Source organism: Cervus elaphus, chromosome 33 (assembly GCF_910594005.1).
Source record: "Cervus elaphus chromosome 33, mCerEla1.1, whole genome shotgun sequence".
NCBI lineage: Eukaryota > Metazoa > Chordata > Mammalia > Artiodactyla > Cervidae > Cervus > Cervus elaphus.
This window is the reverse complement of record NC_057847.1, coordinates 46,840,193-46,862,426: the sequence shown is the minus strand read 5'-3', so window position 1 is coordinate 46,862,426 and position 22,234 is coordinate 46,840,193. Positions and strand designations below refer to the sequence as shown.

The window sequence follows — 22,234 nt, the reverse complement described above, 5'->3', positions numbered from 1 at the left end:
CTGTGGGTTTGTCATATATAGCTTTTATTATGTTGAGGTATGTTCCTTCTATTCCTGCTTTCTCGAGAGTTTTTATCATAAATGGATGTTGGATTTTGTCAAAGGCTCTTTCTGCATCTATTGAGATGATAATATGGTTTTTATCTTTCAATTTGTTAATGTGGTGTATTACATTGATTGATTTGCAGATATTAAAGAATCCTTGCATTCCTGGGATAAAGCCCACTTGGTTCTCGTGCATTTTTAAGTTTAGTTTTTGTAGTGAAGTCTAGCATAGATTTGCTTTGTTGAAGTTTTTATTTGTAGATCTTAAAACTATTAAAAAATAATGCTCATTCCATCAATGGTGTTTGTTGCAGAATTATAGATTTTATTACACACTAGTGTAACACCAGTTTATATTGACTATCAGCTTCATAACTTCAGAACTGGATTAGAAATAAAAGTATCAGCAGTCAATAAGCAAGGAATAGGTGAGTATCTGCCATTTTTTAAAAATGTGTTTAACATGTTTAGAACTCTTGATTTAGAAAGGAAATACTGTTAAACATTTTAATAATGGAGAAAGACTCTTGGTTGATACAGCAATATTATAGCAATGCAGAAACTTTTTAAAATGTCTGTGCTGAAATCATTTTAAAACTCAAAAGAAAAATTTTTAATTATAAAAAAAACCTATGTGTTTAATGTTGTCTCAGGTTTTATATGCAAGTCCAGAAAATAGAGGAAAGTCTAGTTTAATAATTCGATAGATTAATTGTACTAATATGTTAACTGGTGAAATACTCAGGTATGTGTAGAAACAAATGAAGGGATGGTACAACCATAAATCATAACAAAAACTATTAGGCAGTTTGAGAACTCAGAATAGTTGCGAGTCTAAACTGAAATACTAACAAGATTTGTAGGTCCTGTAGACAGGATTGATGCTTTGAAGTGTCTAAATAGCTTCAACATAGTTGGCTGGGAGCATGCCAGTCCTGCCAGTCCTCTGCACAGTGCCATACATCCAGCCTTCATCAATAGCTTGAACGTTCACAATGGCATCTCCATCTTTGAAGGACACCTCATCTGCATCAGCAGCCATATAGTCATACATGGCACGGAAGATTTTCTATCGGCAAGGACAAAAAAGGGAAATGTTAGATTTGCAACAATTAACCTAAGCAGCTAATTTTAAAGTCTCTTACGACACCAAAAATTTAAGTTGCACAAAACAGAATGGGCAACTACCACCAAAACTAAAAAGACGAACTTGGAGAAAATATTTGCAAATCTTATATCTAATAAGGATCATATATATATATATATATATATACCCCTGGTGACTCAGATGGTAAAGAATCTGTTAATGCAGGAGATTCGGGTTTGATCCCTGGGTCAGGAAGGTCCCCTGAAGAAAGAAATGGCAACCCACTCCAGTATTCTTGCCTAGAGAATTCCATGGGCAGAGGAACCTGGTGGGCTACAGTCCATGGGGGGTCACAGAGTCAGACTCGACTGACTGGCTACATACACACACACACACACACATCTGTTCAGATCCTTTGCTGAGGATCTGAATTGTCGAAAGGAGATACACCAAGAGCTAACAAGCACATGAAAATACTCGACATCATTAGTCACCAGGAAAATGTAAAGCTACAATGCGATACCACTATGCACTGGAATGATAATTGAAAACAGGTATTGGGGAGGATGTGGAAAAATTGAAATCTTTTATAAACTGCTGATGGAAATGTAAAATGGTGCAGTTTGGAAAACAGTTTTGGAAATTTCTCCTATTTTAGATAGTTACCATGTGACCTAGCAATTCTATGTATATACCTAAGAGGAATGAATGTATGTCCACACAACTTGTATACCCTTATGAATAACAGCTAAAAACTGGGAACAGCCCAAATGCCCACCAACTGATGATGAAAATATTTTCATACAGTATAGTAATATTTGCTAATAAAAAGGAATTAGTACTGATAAATGATACATGGATAAACCTAAAAACATAAAAGCCAGTCACAGAAGGCCACATATTACATGATTTCATTTATATGAAATGTCCCAAATAGGCAAACACATAGAAATTACATTAGTGGTTATACTAATGTTTTATTAGAGAAAAAGAATTTGAAAAATCGGCAATAGTTCATATTTCTCTCACTTTGAGAATTTGGGAGCATACCAGAAATAAGATTTTCTGGAAAGCTAATCTAAACAATGGTGAAAACAAAAAATACAGTATGGTGAGAAAGGAAAATGGGGTGTTGCTAATCAACAGCATAAAGTTTCAGTTAAGCAAGATGAATGAATGCTAGAGATCTGCTGTTCTAGAGACAACTCAACCTTGAATCTATAGTAAATGTACACTGAAAAATAAGAGGGTAGGTAGATCTCAGGTTAAAGTGTTCTCACAACGAAATTTTTACAAACTGTTAACAGTTTAGAGATACAAATAAAATTTGAAAGTGCCCCAATTTTTCTTCATAGGAGCAGCCACTGGTTAGTTATTTGGCATGAGACCTACATATTTTTCCCTAGCATTTTGAAACACACACATTCACATTCAAGGATAGCCCCCCACATAAGTGGAATACTATAAACAATACTTGTTCTTTCCATTTGATATAGCTTGGAGGTCTGTCTGTATATAGATTTATTCTGCTGAAGAGAATTCCATATTTTAATAATAACCACAAGTTATTTAGCCATTTCTGTATTTCTAGACAGTTAACTATCATTCTGTATTCGTCCACTAACCCCATAGTGTTTGTCTTCAGGTGTCTGTCTTTGGGCTGAAAGTATTAGGTCAAAGTTACCTGCCTTTTAAGTTTTCTTAAAAGTTTGCTACTATAATAGAATACTTTGTTATAATTTGTATATTTCTGGTTAGTAGTCATGGTGAACCTCTTTTCCTTGGCCATTTTTGTTTATTTTGTTGTAGATGGTTTAGGCATATGCTTCCAGGCCTCATTTTGAAGGGAAGAGGAATAATAATGTCAATGAATTTTGGATACTTCATGTGGTTTTAGATGTTAATCTTTTGTTATGATTTGTATGATTTCTCCCAGTTTGACATTTCTTTTTGTTATAGTCTTTTCCTTTACATTTCTAGATTTTGGAACTTGCCGAGGAAGATTTTCCCCTCTGCAATATTGTAAAAATAGTCTTTTTCTGTAGTATTTTACAATTTTGCTTTTTTTCCTCTGCTTATTTGTAACTCTTTTCGGGTCTGTTTTTGGACTTCATTTGTTTTAAAACCTATTCTCATGCTAAATTCATATTTAATTATAATAGCTTTCTAGCATATTTTACTCTTATAAGTCCTTTCCTATTGTCATTTTCAAAATCTGCTTCATCTTACATCTTTACTCTTTCAAATAAATTTTAGGATTAATGTATAAAATTTTTATAATTATTTTACTAGGATTTGGTTGGAATTGCCTTGAATTTATGGATTTATTTCTGGAGAAATGACTGCAAGATTCCCTTCCTGAACTATAATAGGTTTTAATACTTAGCAATCTTTCTGTCCTTTAGTAAAGATTTTCTTCATACAGATATTGTTCATTTCAATAGTAAAGAATTATGTTGTAATATTATAATATTATGAAATGAGATCCAGGATTTTTAAATATTTATTCATTTATTTGGCTGCACCAGGTCTTAGTTGCAGCATGTGGGATCTAGTTCCCTGACCAAGGATTGAACCTGGGCCCCCTGCATTGGGAGCTCAGAGTCTTAACCACTGGGCCAGCAGGGAAGTCCCAAGAGATCCAGGGTTTTAAACTGAGTTTTAAGATAGTCTGGTGAATTGGTGAACATGATTTGACTTATCTCTTGTACATATAAGGGGAGATAGAAGGTATGACTAGATTACATGTGACATGTGCATACACAAATACTATGGAAGAATGATTCCAAACAACAGATGCTTTGTTTTAAGATGGTGGGTGGGTCTAATGAGCCCACAATGATTATTTTGCTTTAGTTTTTCTTTGTGTTTTGTGTGTGTCCATGTGTTTGTTTTAAATCACTGAATAATGCTCTTTAGTTACATGAGTTGTTAATGAAGGTTCTCTAATATTTATTACTGTTAACATTATACAAAATAGAAGTTTTGGTTTGAAAAAAAGATCACACCTGTAACCATTATTTCACATATCAAAAAAGAAGGATGACTTGAGTAAGTGATGGTTACTTACTCCAGCAGTGGATGGATGGGATGGGATGGAGGATACCGTTGTCTGCTGGGTAGCAACGGAAGATGATCGTTGCTGTGGGAGCTCTGTGGTTCTTGCATGTTTGTAACCTGAAAGGAAAGGGGAAAATAGCATTAGGAGAAAACCTAACTAGATAGTATTTACTCTGTGTTTAGCAATTGAGCAGCAGTGTCTTCCCCCCTAATTTAAAAAGAATGATTTCTAAGAAAGGAGGAATGAAAATGAAATAGCTAACTGTATGTACCTCTCCACAATTTTAGACTCTCATTAGAAGAAAAGGTTCAGACATTTTTCTGTTTCTACTCAAAGCATCTCTGACAGTAAAATCCAGTGAACTGGCTCCCATGGCTATCGAGGTCAGGGCCATCCACTTGTACCTGTTGAGGCTGCAGAGAAGAAGACACCCCCATCACTGTAGGTGGAGAGGTGGGCAGCTTCTGAATGCTCTGACTTCTCCTCACCACCACTGATGCTTAGCCCGCTGGCTGATCGAGACTGCTCCCGGCTCCGGCGCTGAGCTTGTGCTGAAGGAGGTAAGATCCATCAGAGAGGGGACAGAAGTGAAATTTTCCTAGCAGTAATCCCTAATGGTAATTGAATCTCGGTTTTTTTCATTATCAAACAGTTTTTAGTAGATTTCCATGGATTAAACCCTCAAAACTCTATAATACAAGGTGGTCCTTGTTTTCCAGTTGAGAGTTTAATCACCCAAGGTCCCCTAACCAGTAAGTGGTATAGCCAGGCTTCCAATCCCTGAGTCTGTCCTTGACCACTGTTTCTTCCCTCTAGCCTGCTCATTTTCCTGGCTCACCAAAATGAACAGGTAGTAATGGTCACATTCAAATTCCACCTTCAACTTCTCCAGAAAGTTCCCCTGATTTCCAAATTTATTTAGATGCCCTCTCTGTTTCCACAATCTGTGTGAAGAACCTTTAAAACTGTTCATGTCAGGGTATAACTACTGATTTACTGGTCTCTAGAGGATAAATTCTTCAAGATTTACAGGCACTACGTATTAGTTACTTTTAACATGAATAAAGGGTATGAAGGCATGTGGCCTCTTGTTGAAAGACTATCTTCCTTGCCATAAGGGAGTTCAGAAAGTTGTTAAAGGTCAACCCCGTTTTTTCCCCTTTGCTTATGTATTTTATTTTATTGTCATTATTTCTCCAACAGAAAAATTTACTACCTGTTTTTCTTTAGGAAAAAAAATATATAATGGGGACCAAAGGGGACTTACCTTGAGGCAGTGAAACAATCTTTTCCTATCTTAAACTTGTCTAGAAAGTGAGCTTGGCCCACTAGTCAAGGAGATGTTTTATGCTGAATGAGCAACTCAGGAAATTGAAAGCCCTGGAGGAGATGAACTTTGAGCCTAAACGGCCCTGGCGCTAGCCCACTAAATCGTGATGTTTATGTCGTAAGCCTTTTGCAGCATCACATACCATTAATCATGTGTAAGCTTCGGGACTGAATATTGTCTTCTGCTGGATCATAGTCAAAAACTGAGCCAGGATTGGTACGCCAGACACGTAAACCTGAAAGTGAGATTAAGGGTCAGCACAGATGTTCTCACACTCTGGTAATTTGGAGACTGAAACATGAACCTAAACAACCACAGGCAAATTGAATAATTTAAAGTTTATTTCCACACCCCCACCCCCCTCCCCAGATCCCAGTTACCTGTAATAGTTTCCTGATCCTGGTCATTCCGTTTCTGTTCCATTTCTACCACTTTCCTCTGAATACCCCGGTAGCTAATGTCACTGAAGTCCTGTGTGTTCTTCTTCACTCTCTCAGTGATGGGGTCCGTCACCACCGGTGTGAAGCAACCCTTGTGTTTCTCAAAGTCTTCATGATATTTCACCTGAAATTTCATGAATTCATTTGGTGAAAATAGGATGGTGTGATCATTTACTTTTTCACTTGTTCCAACAGGCTGCCCACCCGATCTGAGGGATTCCTGACTCACCGTTGAGATGTGGCGCTGGGTCTCTCTCACCCGTCTCATCTCTGGCGTGTCCAAGACATAGGCAGCTTTGCCTTGGATTTGTTTCCGGAAGCTATCAGAATAAAGCACCTGACAGACGAGAAACCATGGATGAGGGCAAGTTATGGTACCATTCTAATTCTGAAGTCTCAAAATCTTTCCAACAGATGGAAGTGAAGCATGAATCACCTAAAAATTCCCAGCAAGCCCATGACAGAACTGTGAGCGAGAGGGTAGATGGGCAAGGCTTGAATGAGATAAAGGATTTATTTTGACTCTGAAAACATAGCTTTCATTTTCAAAGGAGATGGGGCAAAGTATAATTTTGAAAGGAAAGGAAAAAAATCGTTCTTGAATTTGCTGGGAATTGTAGCACCAGTACATTGGATAGTATATGGCACTAAATGTGATACATTTGAAAGAACTATCCTTTAAAATAACTGATCATTTTTTGAAGGGTTATGTCCAGATTTTATGAACCAGTGCACTAATACAGAAATCAAAGTCTCAGACATGAAAAACCCAAAATATCAAAGTCAGAGTAAGGCATCCATTTCATAGTATTACCTGTTTCATAAAGCATCTTAAAGGATTGCTGAAGATAGAGAATGTTAGGAAGTCAATATGTTACAGTCAGTTATATAAGACTACCTCAGAGTAAAAGGGAAGAGAAGACATTGGCAATTAACTTGTTATGTCTTAGTACAATCATTTGGAATTTAAAAGCATAGTTGTGTTAATTTTAGTGTGAATTTTCAGTGGGATAAAAAATGCACATTTTTATGGTGTTAAAATGTTATTTTCAAGATGTTGCGTTTCTTTTTTCGTTTTAGTGTGTTTTTCAGTTGAATGAGAAAGACACTTTATGATGTTAAATTGTTATTTTCTAAGTTGTTGCACTACTCCTTTTTAGTCCTGGAGAATACCGAGCTAATGTTTTCTTGGTTGCGCTTAGCTCTCTCCATCTCTGGAGTGACCGGTGTCGGAGTTGCTTTTCTCATATTCTCTTTGTACAACACCTAGAGGAGCCAAGAGAGCATCCAGATATCAGAGAGCAGAAACCCAATTCTGAAAACCACCATCTAGCTGTTGTTATGGCTCAATTATGTCACACTCTATAACACCTCACGAAGAGAAGCCATTAAAATGTTATGGTATAAAGCAAAAGGTGAAGAAAGAAATCAGTTTGAGCTGGCAGGGTTGGTATGGTTTTTAAGTGGGTAAAGAAGGATTTTAAAAGATAAAAGTTTGGAGGAAACTGAGAGGTAAATTAGTGGTATAACTATGTTTGCCAGGCTTGTTAAAGGTGTCACCGTCTCTTTTTCCCTCTCTCAAATACCGAGCTAAAGTTTTCTTGATTGCGTTTGACTCTTTCCATCTCAGGAGTAAAGGGTGTGGGGGTGGCTTTCCCCAGGTTCTCTTTGTATAATACCTGTGAGATACAAAGTTGGACCCTAAAGTCACTGGGAGGCAGTAGTCAGGCTATTCAATGTAATGCGATTTGGGGGAGAAAAACCCAGACTTTATCTACTACTATTAGTGAGAACAACTCAAGAAAAAGCTTTAAAAAACAGTTAATGGCAAAAGTCAGTGTAGTATATCATTTAGGGGAGATTCTAAAAAAAAATGGCATTTTGTTTGTTTTTAACCTGGGATGGAGTTAGGAGCAGGTCAAACGGCAGGGGTTACTTTGCAGAATGAAAAAGCACTTTTGTTTGTCAAGACAATACCGAGCTAATGTTCTCTTGATTGCGTTTGACTCTCTGCATCTCTGGAGTGACAGGGGTTGGGGTGCCTTTGCCCACATTTTCTTTGTACAAAACCTATGCGAGTCCAATGGATCCAAAAAGAAAGAAAGAATTACAGTTACAAAAGATTAAACAGAGCAGATCATTTGTTAGGAGGCTCAGGTTGCTAAACTATTTGGGCAGTAAGATTAGATGGAAAGAAATGTTTCCAAAGCAAGCTAATAATAGTTACAGCACATTGCCAGAGTAGAACCCTGTCCTGAACTTCCTTGCAGCCTAAAAGACAGAACTATAGTTTTTTGTGCCTAGTTCCAGGGCCCACATGGGAGACCGCCTTTACTCTACCACTAATCGATGCATGTCAAGCACCTGACAGATAATCTGTCAGGATTTAGGAGCAGGCATTTGAATAACACAGAAGGTGGAGGCTGCTCCCTAAATCGGAATGGGAGACTGGACCCGTTTGCCACACACATCAGGGAAGTGTATCTGTGTTCTGTCTCTTGCTTTAATTCAGAACATCATCATACTTATCAATAAGTAAAAATGTTTTCAGCAATTACATCACTCATAGCGTTAGTCAGTAGGAAACAACAGTAATGCATTGTGATAAATTCCCAGCCTCCCTGTCACCAGTGTCATTCTTGATGTCACAGAAGATTCGAGCTATGGCATTCAAGAGGAAGAATTCTATCAAAGAACTGATTCTCAAAGTTGAGGTCCCTGGACAACAAGGTTAACATTACCTGAGACTTTGCTGGAATTGCAAAATGTCTGGCCCCATGCCAGATCTACAGAATAAGAGACTGAGACTTGGGGTCCCAGTAGTCCCATGTTCCAGTATCAGAGGAACCTCTCTAGTATGTAAGGTAATGTCCCCACACAAACCCCAATCCACAGCAATCTCTTTACATCCCGGAACGCAGGCTTACAACAAATAGCTTACTAAAATTAGCATTTAAAGACCATGATAGATAGAAGAACAGAAAGAACTAAAATTGGTAAAACAAAAAGTAGTTCAAATGACACTCCTTTTAAAGTAAATGGACAGTGATTTGGCAAAACCACTACTGGATCTTAATTTATGTCATTATGCCTGAAGGAGAGGATAGGGGTTATTTTTCCCAAGGTCTCTTTGTCCAAATCTGACGGGGTAAATTATAACCTAAAGTCAGCTACAAAAAAATAAATAAATAAAATCGCAATTCTGATGTTCCAGAAAGAATCCTGTCATACCTACTACTCCACTCCCCACTTTTCACAAATACATAAAACAAAGAGACCTTAGGGGGGTAATGGATAGAGAGTTAAGTTTGGGGAGAGAGGAGCAAAGGATGACTTATTGAAAAATCTGTTACTTCCTGATATTAGAACTTTAAAATAAGGGATTAAAGCAACATTGTTATTCTGAGGTTAAGTCCAGGAGTAGCCCTAAAAGGAAGAAGGATAAATGCGATTAAGAAATTCACAAAATTTCAGTTATCTTTAAAAAGTAGGATTAATATGTATTATTTTAAATTACTAAAGAAGTAGTTTGGGTTTTTTTGTTTTTTTTTTTTTTTCGTCTTGCTGCAAGTACCGAGCTAATATTTTCTTGATTGTGTTTGATTCTCTCCATCTCTGGAGTGACAGGTAAAGGGGTTCCCTTGCCCATGTTTTCTTTGTATAACACCTGTATGATAAGAAAGCATCCAGAAAAACAACCGTAAGTAACATTTCATTTGTTGTGAGACTTTAAGGGTGAGTTCAACTTCCTTGTTATCAAATGACACAATAATCCAAGGAGCCAGGAGTTATATGCTGAGAAGATGCCACCAAAAACTTTAACGATAGCCATTCTTGGGATGAGGAGACTGACTTTATCTAGGATCTTTAGCTGCTGGGGAAAAGCTGTGGAGTTACCTTCCCAAATAATCACATGAGGATTTGAGACTGTTAGAATGTGGTTTTGTTGTTATCCAAGCAAACTAAAAGAAAAGAGGTTTTAAAAAATATTTTTAAATGCCAGATTGAACAGAAATCAGAATTAGAAAAAGAATCCATAGTAGTACCACAGAAATGAGAAATGAGAAATATTAGAAGCAAAGGAAGGGAAGTAGGTTTAAAAGGAGAAAAAATATTAAGTATCAATTTCTTTATGAGGTTAAATGACATCTCCTTTTCCCTTTCTTCCCAAAATACCGAGCTAAGGTTCTCTTGATTGAGTTTGACTCTCTGCATCTCTGGAGTGGTGGAGACTGGCGTTCCTGTGCCCAGGTTTTCTTTGTATAGCACCTGTGTGATTAGAAAGCACCCGGAACAAAAAGAGCAGTCAGCCACTCCCCCTTCGTGCGGAGCAGTGGCGAGTAGCAGGGCAGGGAGGAAGAGAATGAGTTAGAGGAAGGAAAACACCAGAAGCTTCTAGGTCCATCCTGTAGGAGCCTAAAGACACCCTTAAAAGCAAGGGAATGCAGAAGGAGCAGCAAAAACTTGAAAGTTTTGTTGCTGAACTAATCTCTGCAGTGCTGAGCAAAGGAGACCACCACAGAAGGGAACCATGAGCGGCACCCCCAAGCTTCTTATGAGGATGGGAGAAAACAGAAAGGGAGACAGAAGGAGAACCAAGGATTTTGTTTTGGAAATATTGATCAACCACACATAAGGAAATTTAGGTTTTATAAACATTGTGTATTTAAAAGTACATACACACAGATCTTCTTTTGTTGACTTTCAAAAGAAGTCAGATTTTTAGTTTGGGTGAAATATTGGAAAGAATTATACTTGAGGCAAATGGACAACAGTGACAAAATGCTAAAAGAACTTGAAAATATCTATACAAATACCAGTAGAGATCAAAAAGGTTAGAATAGGAAATGAGGCCAATGGTTTATATTTATCTATAGAACAAATTTTTGTAAACTCTACGTTCAAAGTTGCCAAAGCAGGATAAACATGGGGGTTTAGAGACTGGGTATGTTATGTTTTTAAAGGTTGGAAAGTAATATTGAACATTTTTTAAGTGATATTAATGTTTAACCAAAATGGGGAGACTGATTTCACAGGAAATGGCAGCATTAAGTTGTAAACAAGACATGTCAAAGTTTTTACTGGAATAAGTTGATTAGGTTTTAAGATACAGCCATTAATCTTTTTAAAAAATGATTTTAAATTAGTTAAAGGGTTTTTTGTTTGTTTTTTAAATACCGAACTAAAGTTTTCTTGATTGTGTTTGACTCTCTCCATCTCTGGAGTGATGGGAATTGGAATCCCTTTCCCGATGTTTTCTTTGTATAATACCTGTACAATATAAGAAAGCATCCAGAAAAAAACAAGAGCAGTCAAAACAGCCCTTTCAGGTTATCATTTAAGGAGCCTATGAAACACAGACATCACACAGGAAAGACAAATTCACCAAGTCAGCTTGTCTTTTCTAGCACAGGTCTGGATGAGAACATGTTCCACATTTCCTTGGCTAAAGGGCCAGTATATTTGATATTCAACTTTTATGCTAACTCATGTTAAATGTTGATTTTCTGTGTTAAAAATTAAGAAAAATTATTTCATAAAAGTACTAAAATACTTAGTGTACCACAGAAAGGTTATTTTTTAATTGGAGGGCAAATATTCATTTTCCCTACACAGAATATTCGTCTTATAGAATAACAGATATTTTAAACCTCAGGTCAAATCTATGCAATATAGGAAACAGGTCTTTGTTGTGTAAATTCAAGTTATATAGGTGGTTGAGTCTAAATACAGAATCTTTAAAGGTTCTTTGCACCACTGGACAATTTTGTCTAAACGCAACCTATGTAGAAATTAACACAAATGGTTACTTAAAGGAAGAAATTGTCCAGGATCATCAGGATCATTAATATCTCAAATAGATGTAAATAACAATATACCTACTCTAATATAGATGAAAATAATTTTTAAATAACTTTGAAAATTAATGTAAACTTTTTCAAAAGAAGGAATAATAATAACAAACCTATAGGGAAAACAGTAAATATAACATTCCAAAAATATCAATTTATACTGAAAATTCAATAAAATCAAAAGATTGTTAGTGAATAGTAATCACAAACAAAAACAAAAAGACAGTGGGACCCAAGAAGGTTACTGATATTATCTGGAAGTTTGATTCCTTCACATAATTATTTCAATGAGCAATTAGAAAACATTTTGGATGAAACCTCTCCCTACTGCTCTACTCTTTCCCCTCCTCAAAAAGAATCCAGCTAAGTTTTCCTAATGACTTGGATTCTCCATCTCAGGCATAAATGAATCTAAGATCCTTATATGAAAGCTTCACAGACTATTGAGTATTCTAGTTTTTCAACAAAAATATTAAGAAAAACAAATTCATCTAATTCAAATTTTTTTTTAAAAATCAGAAGGTCTCGATTTCTACTGATGGAATGTCTTGTTTGGAACAAGTATCAAGATTCCTTTGGGTTCTGATTCTGAGCAATTTTCTCTCTTGGTGCCACTGTTTTATAGGTAGGATCTCTGTTAAGGTAACCCCTGTCCTCAGCAAGGGCCATTATTTCTACCTGGGGCCTCAAGTCCTGTGTCTTTTCTTACACTGCTAACCCAGCCACATCAAATAAAAATAGTTCTAAGTAAATAAAAGCTATAGTATTTGGGGGTTTTGGATATCAATGAACTTCAAAAGTCCTATAAAACATGGAAAGGAACCTGTGAAAAGTTGTAAGGGACTGTTATAGGAAGTATAAAGTGTTAGAATCAAATGGTGAGTAAGAGATCTGGAAAAAGGAAGAATAAAGTTGATGAGTTTTTGTTTTGTTTTTTTAAAGAATTTGTTAAACTGATTATTTTAAAGGGACTAAAAGGAGTTTTTATAGAAAGGTATTATTATTTTTTAATACGAAGTTAAAGGAGCTTTCTCCCAAATACCGAGCTAAAATTCTCCTGGTTGCGCTTGACCCGCTCCATCTCAGGGGTGACAGGGACGGGAGTCCCCTTGCTCAAGTTCTCTTTGTACAGAATCTGTGTGTATAAAACCAACAATCAAATCAGCCTGGATCCATTGTTAAGGTAGGCTCTAAAAGTATTTTTGCTTGTTTGTTTTCCTAGTGACATGAAATAGGCCTAAATAAATTTCAGAAATAGAACAAGTATAGATTACCTTTGGACATTTCATCACAAACAGTATGAGGTTTGTCTCATACAAAAAAGTGGCATTAATACCAACAGAACTTTCAGATTACAGGCAGGAGTCACTTATTGGATTTGCCAAAAATTTCATTGAGATTTTCTGTAAGATATTACCAAAAAGCCCAAATGAACTTTTTGGCCAACCCCCATACATATATATACCTTTTCTCAAAGGCAGGATTAGGATTTACCAAATAGTGCTCAAGTTAACTGAAATTCATATGCATAGTGAGCTGTTGGTAATTCTCAGGAGACCAAGAAGAAAGGGGTTTGGGGAATAAAATAAATAAGTATTAAAAGCTAAATAAATATTAGCGTTCAATGACCCTGAAACTATTCCAAAGAAACCCATTTATATCTCTTGTGATATACAAACATAGCTGAGCCAAGTAAACTTGTATTTCTAAGTCACTGTGAATTGCTAAGTTGTCTTTGGAATGAAAGTGTTCAAGAATCACATTCTTTTAAGAAACGATGCAAACACAGAATACATCAAACAGAGCCATAATAAAAACAAATAGAATTCTAGTTAACATTGTCCTTTTGAAGGCATGTTAGATTTTACTTTTGATTTGTGCCACAACAGTTAGAAACATCTACTGTTATTCAAGGATTTGAGGAAGGAAACACTAAGTATTATAGGTTTTTAAGGAATGTGATCAATAGCTATGTTTTAGGAAAAACAGTTAAAATTTCACACCAGAACTAAAATACTAAATTAGATTTGGGTTGAAAACTGAGGTAACATTTGGTGTCATTTTCATTCTATGAATTTAGTATTTTTATAGTAAGAAAATTATATATTGGTAATGTGTTAAAAATATTTTAAATAAAAATTAAGGGATTTTATATTTTTTCCCCCTAAGAAATACCGAGCTAAAGTTCTCTTGATTGCGTTTGACTCTCTCCATCTCTGGAGTGATAGGTGTTGGGGTTCCTTTCCCCAAATTTTCTTTGTACAAAACCTGTGAGATACAAAAAAGTACCCAAAAGACATTCAAAACAAGCACAAAGATCAAAGAAGAGAGAAAACTGGGGGCTGGGCGGGGGGAGGGTGTGAGGAGGGAGTTTTAGTGAGTTACATTTAGTAAGAATAATACTTTAACTTGTTACTTCACGTTTTAAGGATAAACTCTATTCTGCTAATTCTGGGAATGAAAAAGTACAGCGGAAAGCACTGAGTTATAAGATATGAATGTAATGATGAGAAATCTTGTGTTAATTCTCTTTACAGTATTTCAGATCTAAGTGGTCACACTGATCAGTCACCAAAAGGGTTAAAATACCATCAGAAAAGTGAGTCATTTTGTGTAAGACTAGATGGTCTCGGTCAGGTGGTAACACACACACCACACACACACAACTGTTAAGATGTTATTTTTTAAAAGAATGATGATATATTTGTAAATACCGAGCTAAAGTTCTCTTGATTGCGTCTGACTCGCTCAATCTCTGGAGTGACAGGGGTTGGAATGCCTGTTCCCAGGTTCTCTTTGTACATAACCTGCAGAAGATAATTAGAACATGTAAAAAAGTGAAATGACCACGAATCCTTCGGATTTACACCTATATGCCAGCTATTTGGTGGACACTCACAGAAAGAATCTAGCTTTCAAACATGACATTTAGGAATAAGGAAAAAAAATGCCACAAATATTTATTTTCTCTCTTCAAAGGTAGTAACTTGACTACCTTGAAGACTGTACTAAACTGTGGCACTTTTCTTTAGTCAACATTTAGTATCAATACATTCCTAAAATGCATTAGAAAGTGCCAATACATTCAACATTGAAAAAAACATTAACCATTTCCTAACATCTAGTATCAGTCCCTTGAATATAGTAGGTCATAAATAGGTGGCTTGGTTTACATTTTTCTAATCATGTGTACTCTTCTTTCAGGGTTGAGAATTTTGTTTTGTATTTTCTCCAGAAAATTCCTAACTGGTCTTTAATCTTAGGTACCCCTTAATGTAAGGAGACTTGAATAGTTTATTTCTGCAGGAAGAGCAACTTTCTCTGAAATTTTTACTCAGTGCTGAATCGTGTAAATTAGTGTTTTTGAACAGGGAGAAGTCCAAAGGACTGTGTTAATGAAACAAGTGAGGAACTTCCAGAGCCTTTTGTCATCCTCATTCTACCCTCCCTCACAATGTTAACAATTGACCACCTAAAGGAAGGAAGGATTAAGTGGATGGATTCTATGTTGTACTAGAGCAGAGGCTGGGGAACAACATGGAAAATCTGGGGGTTTGTGTCACAAATTAATTCCTAAAATCACTGCCACTAGTGCTAATATCTCTATTTTGCTAGGAAACTTTTCAAGATCTTTAACAATCTACCATCTTCAAACAAAGTTGTATTTCTTTACTGGGCAAGGCAACAGAACTCATGGACCACGGAACAAAACAAAACCAGAGAAAGGCAAGAAATTGGGATCAGAAGTGGCAAAGGTGATGCAGGCTGGCTTTCCTGGATGAGTGGACATGCAATTCTAAATGCAGGGGAGCCAAGGCAGAAGCAGAGAATGCAAAGGGAATGAGGTCTAAAGGATACAGACGACTTACAAGAGAAACAGCCTGTGTTCTCTAATGGAAATTCAATGGGATTGAATTTCCTCCAGTGACCAAGAAAACCTCGATCAAGATCCTTGCCTTTTATTGGCTATAAACTATTTCCCAAACTTCACACAATCTTTGGCTAGTAGCCAGCAGCTGCTTAGAAACTGCTTGTGGATGGGAAAGAGTGGCAAGTGGCATTGGGGGATAAGGTGTGGGTGGAGGCGGGGCTAGCTGGACAGAGGTCAGGAGAAATGTGTGCTAAACCTGCTATCTCAAGTGTGGTGGGTCTCCCAACGTATACACAGACACCGTACACAGGTGCCTGAAATTCCTGTTAAGAGAACAGGCTTAAGATACACCTTTGTGGGTAAGATGACAGCCAGCACCTTCAGAACACACTGTATTTACTAGGAGAGGGCAGAGGACACAGGGCTAGGGGAGAAGGCTATGTAGACTTCACAAGGCTACCCAGGGATGGGGGAGAATATCCTGAGGTACATGCATGTACACAGCTTTGTTTTATATTTTATGTTTGTAGGTATGTGTAATTAACAAGATCATCTCAGTAACCTTATCACTACTGTCAGCACATTTTAAGGAACTGCACATATGATGATTAAACATGAAGCCAAGTCCCTTCTGCTCCCTGATTTATGTAAAGACAGAATTTCCTTATCTTGATTTTGCAAACTGCACTGCCCCTCGCAGGGCAGGGAGGGTTGTCCAAGGGGGTAGGAGGAGGAAGGGGTGACGCAGGAAGGGGCCAGCATGGGAAGGGGCCATTACCGAGCTGATGTGCTTCTGTGTCTGCTTGACGCGCTTCACCTCAGGCAGGTCTGGGATGGGCGTTCCTTGTCCAATCACCTCCTTATACTTCACCTGCAGGTATAAAAATGGGAACATGAGCATGTGTGCGGTTAGTCACCCCACAGTGTACAAAGTCACGGTTTAAATAGTACAGCCTCTATCCTTAGTGGGAATGGGGCCACATTCTGATACCGGGTCAGAGGAGAACCATGTCAAGGACAAGGACACATGGGTTCTCTATGATTTCTTTAGGGGTGGGGACCACACTTAGGGAAGAGAAGGGGTTTCAGTCTAAGGTCTCCCATATCTTATACCACAGTTCATGTGCCCCGGGCAGACACACACATACACCCAGGAAGGGCCATTCTTTGACTCACAAGTGACAAGGAGTCTCTTGACCACATTCTAGTCAGGCACATCTGTATTGTCTTCCAACCTAGGTCTTAACCTTTGGACACCTTTATACCACCCGGTTTTAGCAAGAATCCTGCTAAGTCAGTTTAGCCAAAATCTCCCACCTGGGATATTTCATCCTCCTTAATATTTAATCAAATTCCTTACCCCTCAGCCCCAGCCCCGAGGTGAAGTCTGACTACCTTGATCTGCCATTTTAGCCATAATCCCCCCGCCTTTACCTCCCTGTTTTCTTCTGAGTAATTTTCCATCCATTGATCTTTTCTCCACCTTCCCATTCTCCCCCATCCCACCCCATCCATCCACCCCTCACATAAAGCCCTACTTTCCCTTGTATTCAGAATTGAGCTCAGTTCTATACGGAGATCTCTTTTTCACTATATTACAATTTTCCTGAATGAAGATCTTTTTTTTTTGACTAAACTACTGTCCAACTCTGGTTCATTTTGACACAGGGCTCTCCATTTTTCATGTCTAACAAGTACTCATGAAAACTGCCTTGACACTGCATTATGGCATCTCCCTCTTATTTTAGCAACTTCGGCTGTTTTGGTGACAGAATCTTTGAGTACAGCTCAGCCATCAGTGTGGATGATCAAAGGGAGGCAGAAGATACTGAAAATGAGTCCCCAGTGGGTGTCTTTACCGAGCTAATGTGGTCCTGGGTTTGCTTCACTCTCATCATCTCCGGTGTCTTTCCAATCGCCGTTCCTGGTGAGACGTCCTCTTTATATAAAACCTGGGTATTCAGAATTAGGACAGTGTTACACAGAAGAAAGGACAACACAACCATTCCTGGAGAAAGAGTAGGACACATGGCTTCTGTGAACACAAAAGACACTAGAGAACGTTCTTAGGCAAGTGCTGGAGCGTCTTCTGCGTCAGCCCCAGTAACTCACACATGTAGCAACACACGTCACTTTTCAGACCTGGAGATTTCTTTTAAGATTATCATACTGTGTTAATACATAATGAGAAAAGCCAGAAAATGTTGATTAAAAAACACTCCAGTGTGAAACACAAGATCCATTAAATAAATATAAAGTCAGTCAGTTATTTTGGGAAAGGATAATAAATCACAGTGTCGAAAAGAAATCCATCTTGGAGCAAGACAACACGTGTTACTGCCCTGAGATTAAAAGCTCCTTTGTTAGCAGATTTAAGTTGTTATTTCTAATGGTCTCTGGAGTGGTGGTTTTAGAGCGAATTCTGGGGAATTTTAACAAATAACTGATAGCATTAACAGGGGAGGTTAGATGTTAATTGTCTGAATCAACGTGAGGCTAGTATATTTTTAAAGAGACTGAAATTATTAGGTTAGCATTAAATGGAAAATAAATGGTAAATATACCGAGCTGAAATTCTTTTGATTTTCTTTAACACGCAGTATTTCTGGCGTGTCTTGAACAACTGTAATTTTTCCTTTACTGTTTTTAAGGTCATACTGGTATTGGAGCTATGAGAAAAGAGTAAACATCTTGTTATGAAAAGAGAGAAAATATCTTAAGATTTCAACATTGTTTTATATATTTTTAATTGCCTATATTGTGTAAGGGAAGTTAAAACCACATATATATATTTTTAAATGTATTTGCCACAATAATCATAGATAGCCAATGAAAAATTCAATAAGAATTTTGGAGAGAAACTAAACTTTAAAACCCTAAAAGTTTTTGTTTTTTTTTAATATCTCTTGCCTAGAATTAACTTTGAAAAAGATGTCACCACCTGGAAAAGATGGTGATAGTTCATATTCAACAACAAGAAGTCACTAACAAAGTGCAAGATGATTTGGGACTGAGATAATAAGGTGAGCCCGGAGGAAACTGGAACACACATCTCCTGGGCAGGGGTGGGAGGTGCTGAGGGCTACTGTAGGCTGGATACCCAAGCATGTGTGCCCAGAGGCATCCTTCTTTCCCCGGCCTCAACCCAGGTCCCAGTGAGCTGTGCCTTAGAATCAATAAAAACTCACAAGGCTGAAGTTCTTTTGGTTCTCCCGGACCCTCTGCATCTCCGGGGTGTCCAAAACGATCTCATAATATGACATGCACTTTTCTGCATCTTCCTTGTACTTTTTCTGGAAATAGATTCCAAGAAATAACGATGGTGAACAACACAGGGATATAGACCAATGGGACCTAAAATAGCCCTTCCTGCTCAGCAGAGGGAAAGTGTTTTTTTTTTTTTTTTTGGACTGTTTAAGGATGTTAGGGAGTTGTAAAGCAGAGCCCTCTGGATCAGTGAGCACCAGGCCTCTTCTTTCCAGGAGAACTGAGCCCAGGATCCATTGTCATTACCCATTGTCATTTTGGTGTTGGAGAAGAACTGCGGTGTTGGAGAAGGCTTGAGAGTCCCTTAGACTGTAAGGAGATCAACCCAGTCAATCCTAAAGGAAATCAATCCTGAATATTCATTCATTGGAGTGACTGATGCAGAGGCTGAAGCTCCAGTACTTTGGCCACCTGATACAAAGAGCTGACTCATTGGAAAAGACCCTGATGCTGGGAAAGATTGAAGGCAGGAGGAAGAAGGAGAAGGGGATGACAGAGGATGAGATGGTTGAATGGCATCACCGACTCAATGGACATGAGTTCGAGCAAGCTCGGAGTTGGTGAAGGACAGGGAAGTCCAGCATGCAAAGGGTTGGACACAACTGAGCAGCTGAACAACAAAGGTGTCTAAACTGTGGCTAAACTGACCAAGCAGAGAAGGCAGTGGCACCCCACTCCAGCACTCTTGCTTGGAAAATCCCATGGATGGAGGAGCCTGGTGGGCTGCAGTCCATGGGGTCGCTAAGAGTCGGACACGACTGAGTGTCTTCACTTTCAGTTTCCACTTTCATGCATTGGAGAAGGAAATGGCAACCCACTCCAGTGTTCTTGCCTGGAGAAGCCTCCAGGGAGGCTCATGGGCTGCCAACTGTGGGATGGCACAGAGTCAGACACGACTGAAGCAACTTAGCAGCAGCAGCAGCAGCAAACTGGCCAAGTGGCCGTATGAAAGAGGTGACAGCCCCTGAGGTTCCTGGCAGCGACAAAGGGATGCCTACAGTAAACTGGATGGAGCCAGACTATTAAACAGGCAAAATGGAGAAAAGTAGGAGGGTTGAGAGCTATCAGCAAGGCCTCTTGAATGCCAGTCCTTGATTGGTGACAAAGATATTGTCACTGAGCTGTGAGCAGGTATGGTTGGGCTCCTGGCTACAGGGGTGGGCCAGTAGGCAGGTCCAACAAGAACTTCCAGGATGAGGCCAGGAAAACTACATTCCCAGGTGTTATGAAGTATAGCCTGGTCAAGCAACTACTGCTTTCTAACTCAATGTTTAGAAGACAAGCAAAAAACTCTTGATTTGGGGCTACTGAAATAAATTGCAGGTTCCTAATCAGCAGTGAAGGTTAAAACAAGTGAGGATATATCTTGGAGTATGAAGGACATCATAATTTTCTTTATCTCTCTGTAGGAAGAGAGAGAGTTATCCATCAGGAAGAATCAGGGTTAGATTGTATGGTTAGTGTTGATGACATGATCTCAATCTTGTTAAAGAAACTGATAATCAAATGTGGGTGATCAACTTTGTTTCTTCCAGATTTGCACACAAATTTTACATCCACATTTTAAGAGACTGATTCTTTAACTATGGGTGGTAACTCATGCCTGTTTGAATGGCCATCATCAGAAAGACAAGTGATAACAAACAACTGTTGGTCAGGGTGTGGAGAACAGTGCCCCACTGGGATTGTAAACTGGGTTTGCCTCTATGGAAAACAGTATAGAGGATCCACAAAAAATTAAAAACACAACTACCACATGATCCAGCAATTCCACTTCTAGGAATATATCTGAAGGATATAAAAACACTAATTCAAAAAGATACCTGCACTTTGATGTTCATAGCATCATTATAATAGTTGAGACATGGAAACAACCTAAGCCTCTATCAATAAATGATGGATAAAAAATGTTGTGGTGTGTGTGTATATATTCAGTTCAGTTCAGTTGCTCAGTCGTGTCCGACTCTTTGCAACCCCATGAATTGTAGCACGCCAGGCCTCCCTGTCCATCACCAACTCCTGGATATATATACATATGTACATACATACATATACATATATATATATGTTTAATTGTCGCTGATTTGCATTGCTGTGTGGTAGAAATCAATGCAACATTGCAAAGCAGTTACCCTCCACTTTTAAAAAAAAAGTTGTGCTATATATGTACAATGGAATAATATTCAGGCATAAAAACAAAATCCTGCCATCTGTGACGACATGGGTAGACATGGAGGGCACAACACTAAGTGAAATAAGTCAGAGAAACACAGATACTGTATGATCTCACATACTTGTGGAATCTAAAATCAAACTCGTAGAAAAAGTGATCAGATTTGTGGTTGCCAGAGGTGGGTGTTGGGGGTGAGGTGGAATTGGAGAAAGGTGGTCAAAAGCGACAAAACTCCACTTACAAAGTAGTAGGGATGTAATGAATAACATGATGACAGCTATAGTTAATACTGCTGCATGGTGTGTGAAAGTTGTTAAGAGACTAAATCCTGAGAGTTCTCATCGCAAGGAAAAATTTTTTTTTTCTCTTATTATATGATGGATGCTAATTAAACTTATTGAGGTAATCACTTCACAATTAATATACGCCAAACCATTACACTTAATAGCTCAGTTGGTAAAGAATCTGCTTGCAATGCAGGAGACCCCAGTTCAGTTCCTGCGTTGGGAAGATTCGCTGGCAAAGGGATAAGCTACCCACTGCAGTATTCTTGAGCTTCCCTGGTGGCTCAGCTGGTAAAGAATCTGCCTGCAGTGTGGGAGACCTGGGTTCAATCCCTGGGTTGGGGAGATCCCCTGGAGAAGGGAACAGCTACCCACTCCAGTATTCTGGTCTGAAGAATTCCAGGGACTTGATAGTCCATGGGATCCCAAAGAGTCAGACATGACTGAGTGACTTTCACAAACCATTACACTGTACACCTTAAACTTATACAGTGATACATTCAATTTTATCTCAATAAAACTGGAAAAATAAATTTAAAAAATTATGTGCATGCATGTGTGTGTTCAGTCATGTCCAACCCTTTGTGACCCCATGGACTAGTCAGCCAGGCTCCTCTGTCCATGGAATTTTCCAGGCAAGAATACTGGAGTGGGTGGCCAATTTCTACTCCAGGGGTAAAACCCATGTCTCTTGTATTCCTTCACTGGCAGGTGGATTCTTTACCACTGGCACCACCTGGGAAGCCCTTAAAAAATCATGAATAGAACCATTTTAAGAGTTCTTCAGTACCTTAAAATTCTCTTCTTTATTTTAATTCTGGTAT

At 38.2% G+C, this 22,234-nt stretch overlaps 1 protein-coding gene across 1 annotated transcript in view; it reads right to left on the bottom strand.

Moving 5' to 3' along the window:
* Positions 1-347: 347 nt before the first annotated feature.
* The window catches only part of NEB (nebulin), a 220,594-nt gene continuing 198,707 nt past the window's right edge, over positions 348-22,234 (bottom strand). Inside the window, 19 exon segments of the mRNA XM_043894059.1 lie at positions 348-1,114; positions 4,203-4,309; positions 4,598-4,744; positions 5,666-5,758; positions 5,904-6,087; positions 6,193-6,300; positions 7,137-7,229; positions 7,550-7,642; positions 7,941-8,033; positions 9,538-9,630; positions 10,140-10,232; positions 11,142-11,234; positions 12,858-12,950; positions 13,991-14,083; positions 14,530-14,622; positions 16,465-16,557; positions 17,546-17,638; positions 18,251-18,355; positions 18,875-18,979. Coding sequence (XP_043749994.1) covers positions 941-1,114; positions 4,203-4,309; positions 4,598-4,744; positions 5,666-5,758; positions 5,904-6,087; positions 6,193-6,300; positions 7,137-7,229; positions 7,550-7,642; positions 7,941-8,033; positions 9,538-9,630; positions 10,140-10,232; positions 11,142-11,234; positions 12,858-12,950; positions 13,991-14,083; positions 14,530-14,622; positions 16,465-16,557; positions 17,546-17,638; positions 18,251-18,355; positions 18,875-18,979 — 2,046 coding nt within the window. The 3' untranslated portion in view covers positions 348-940.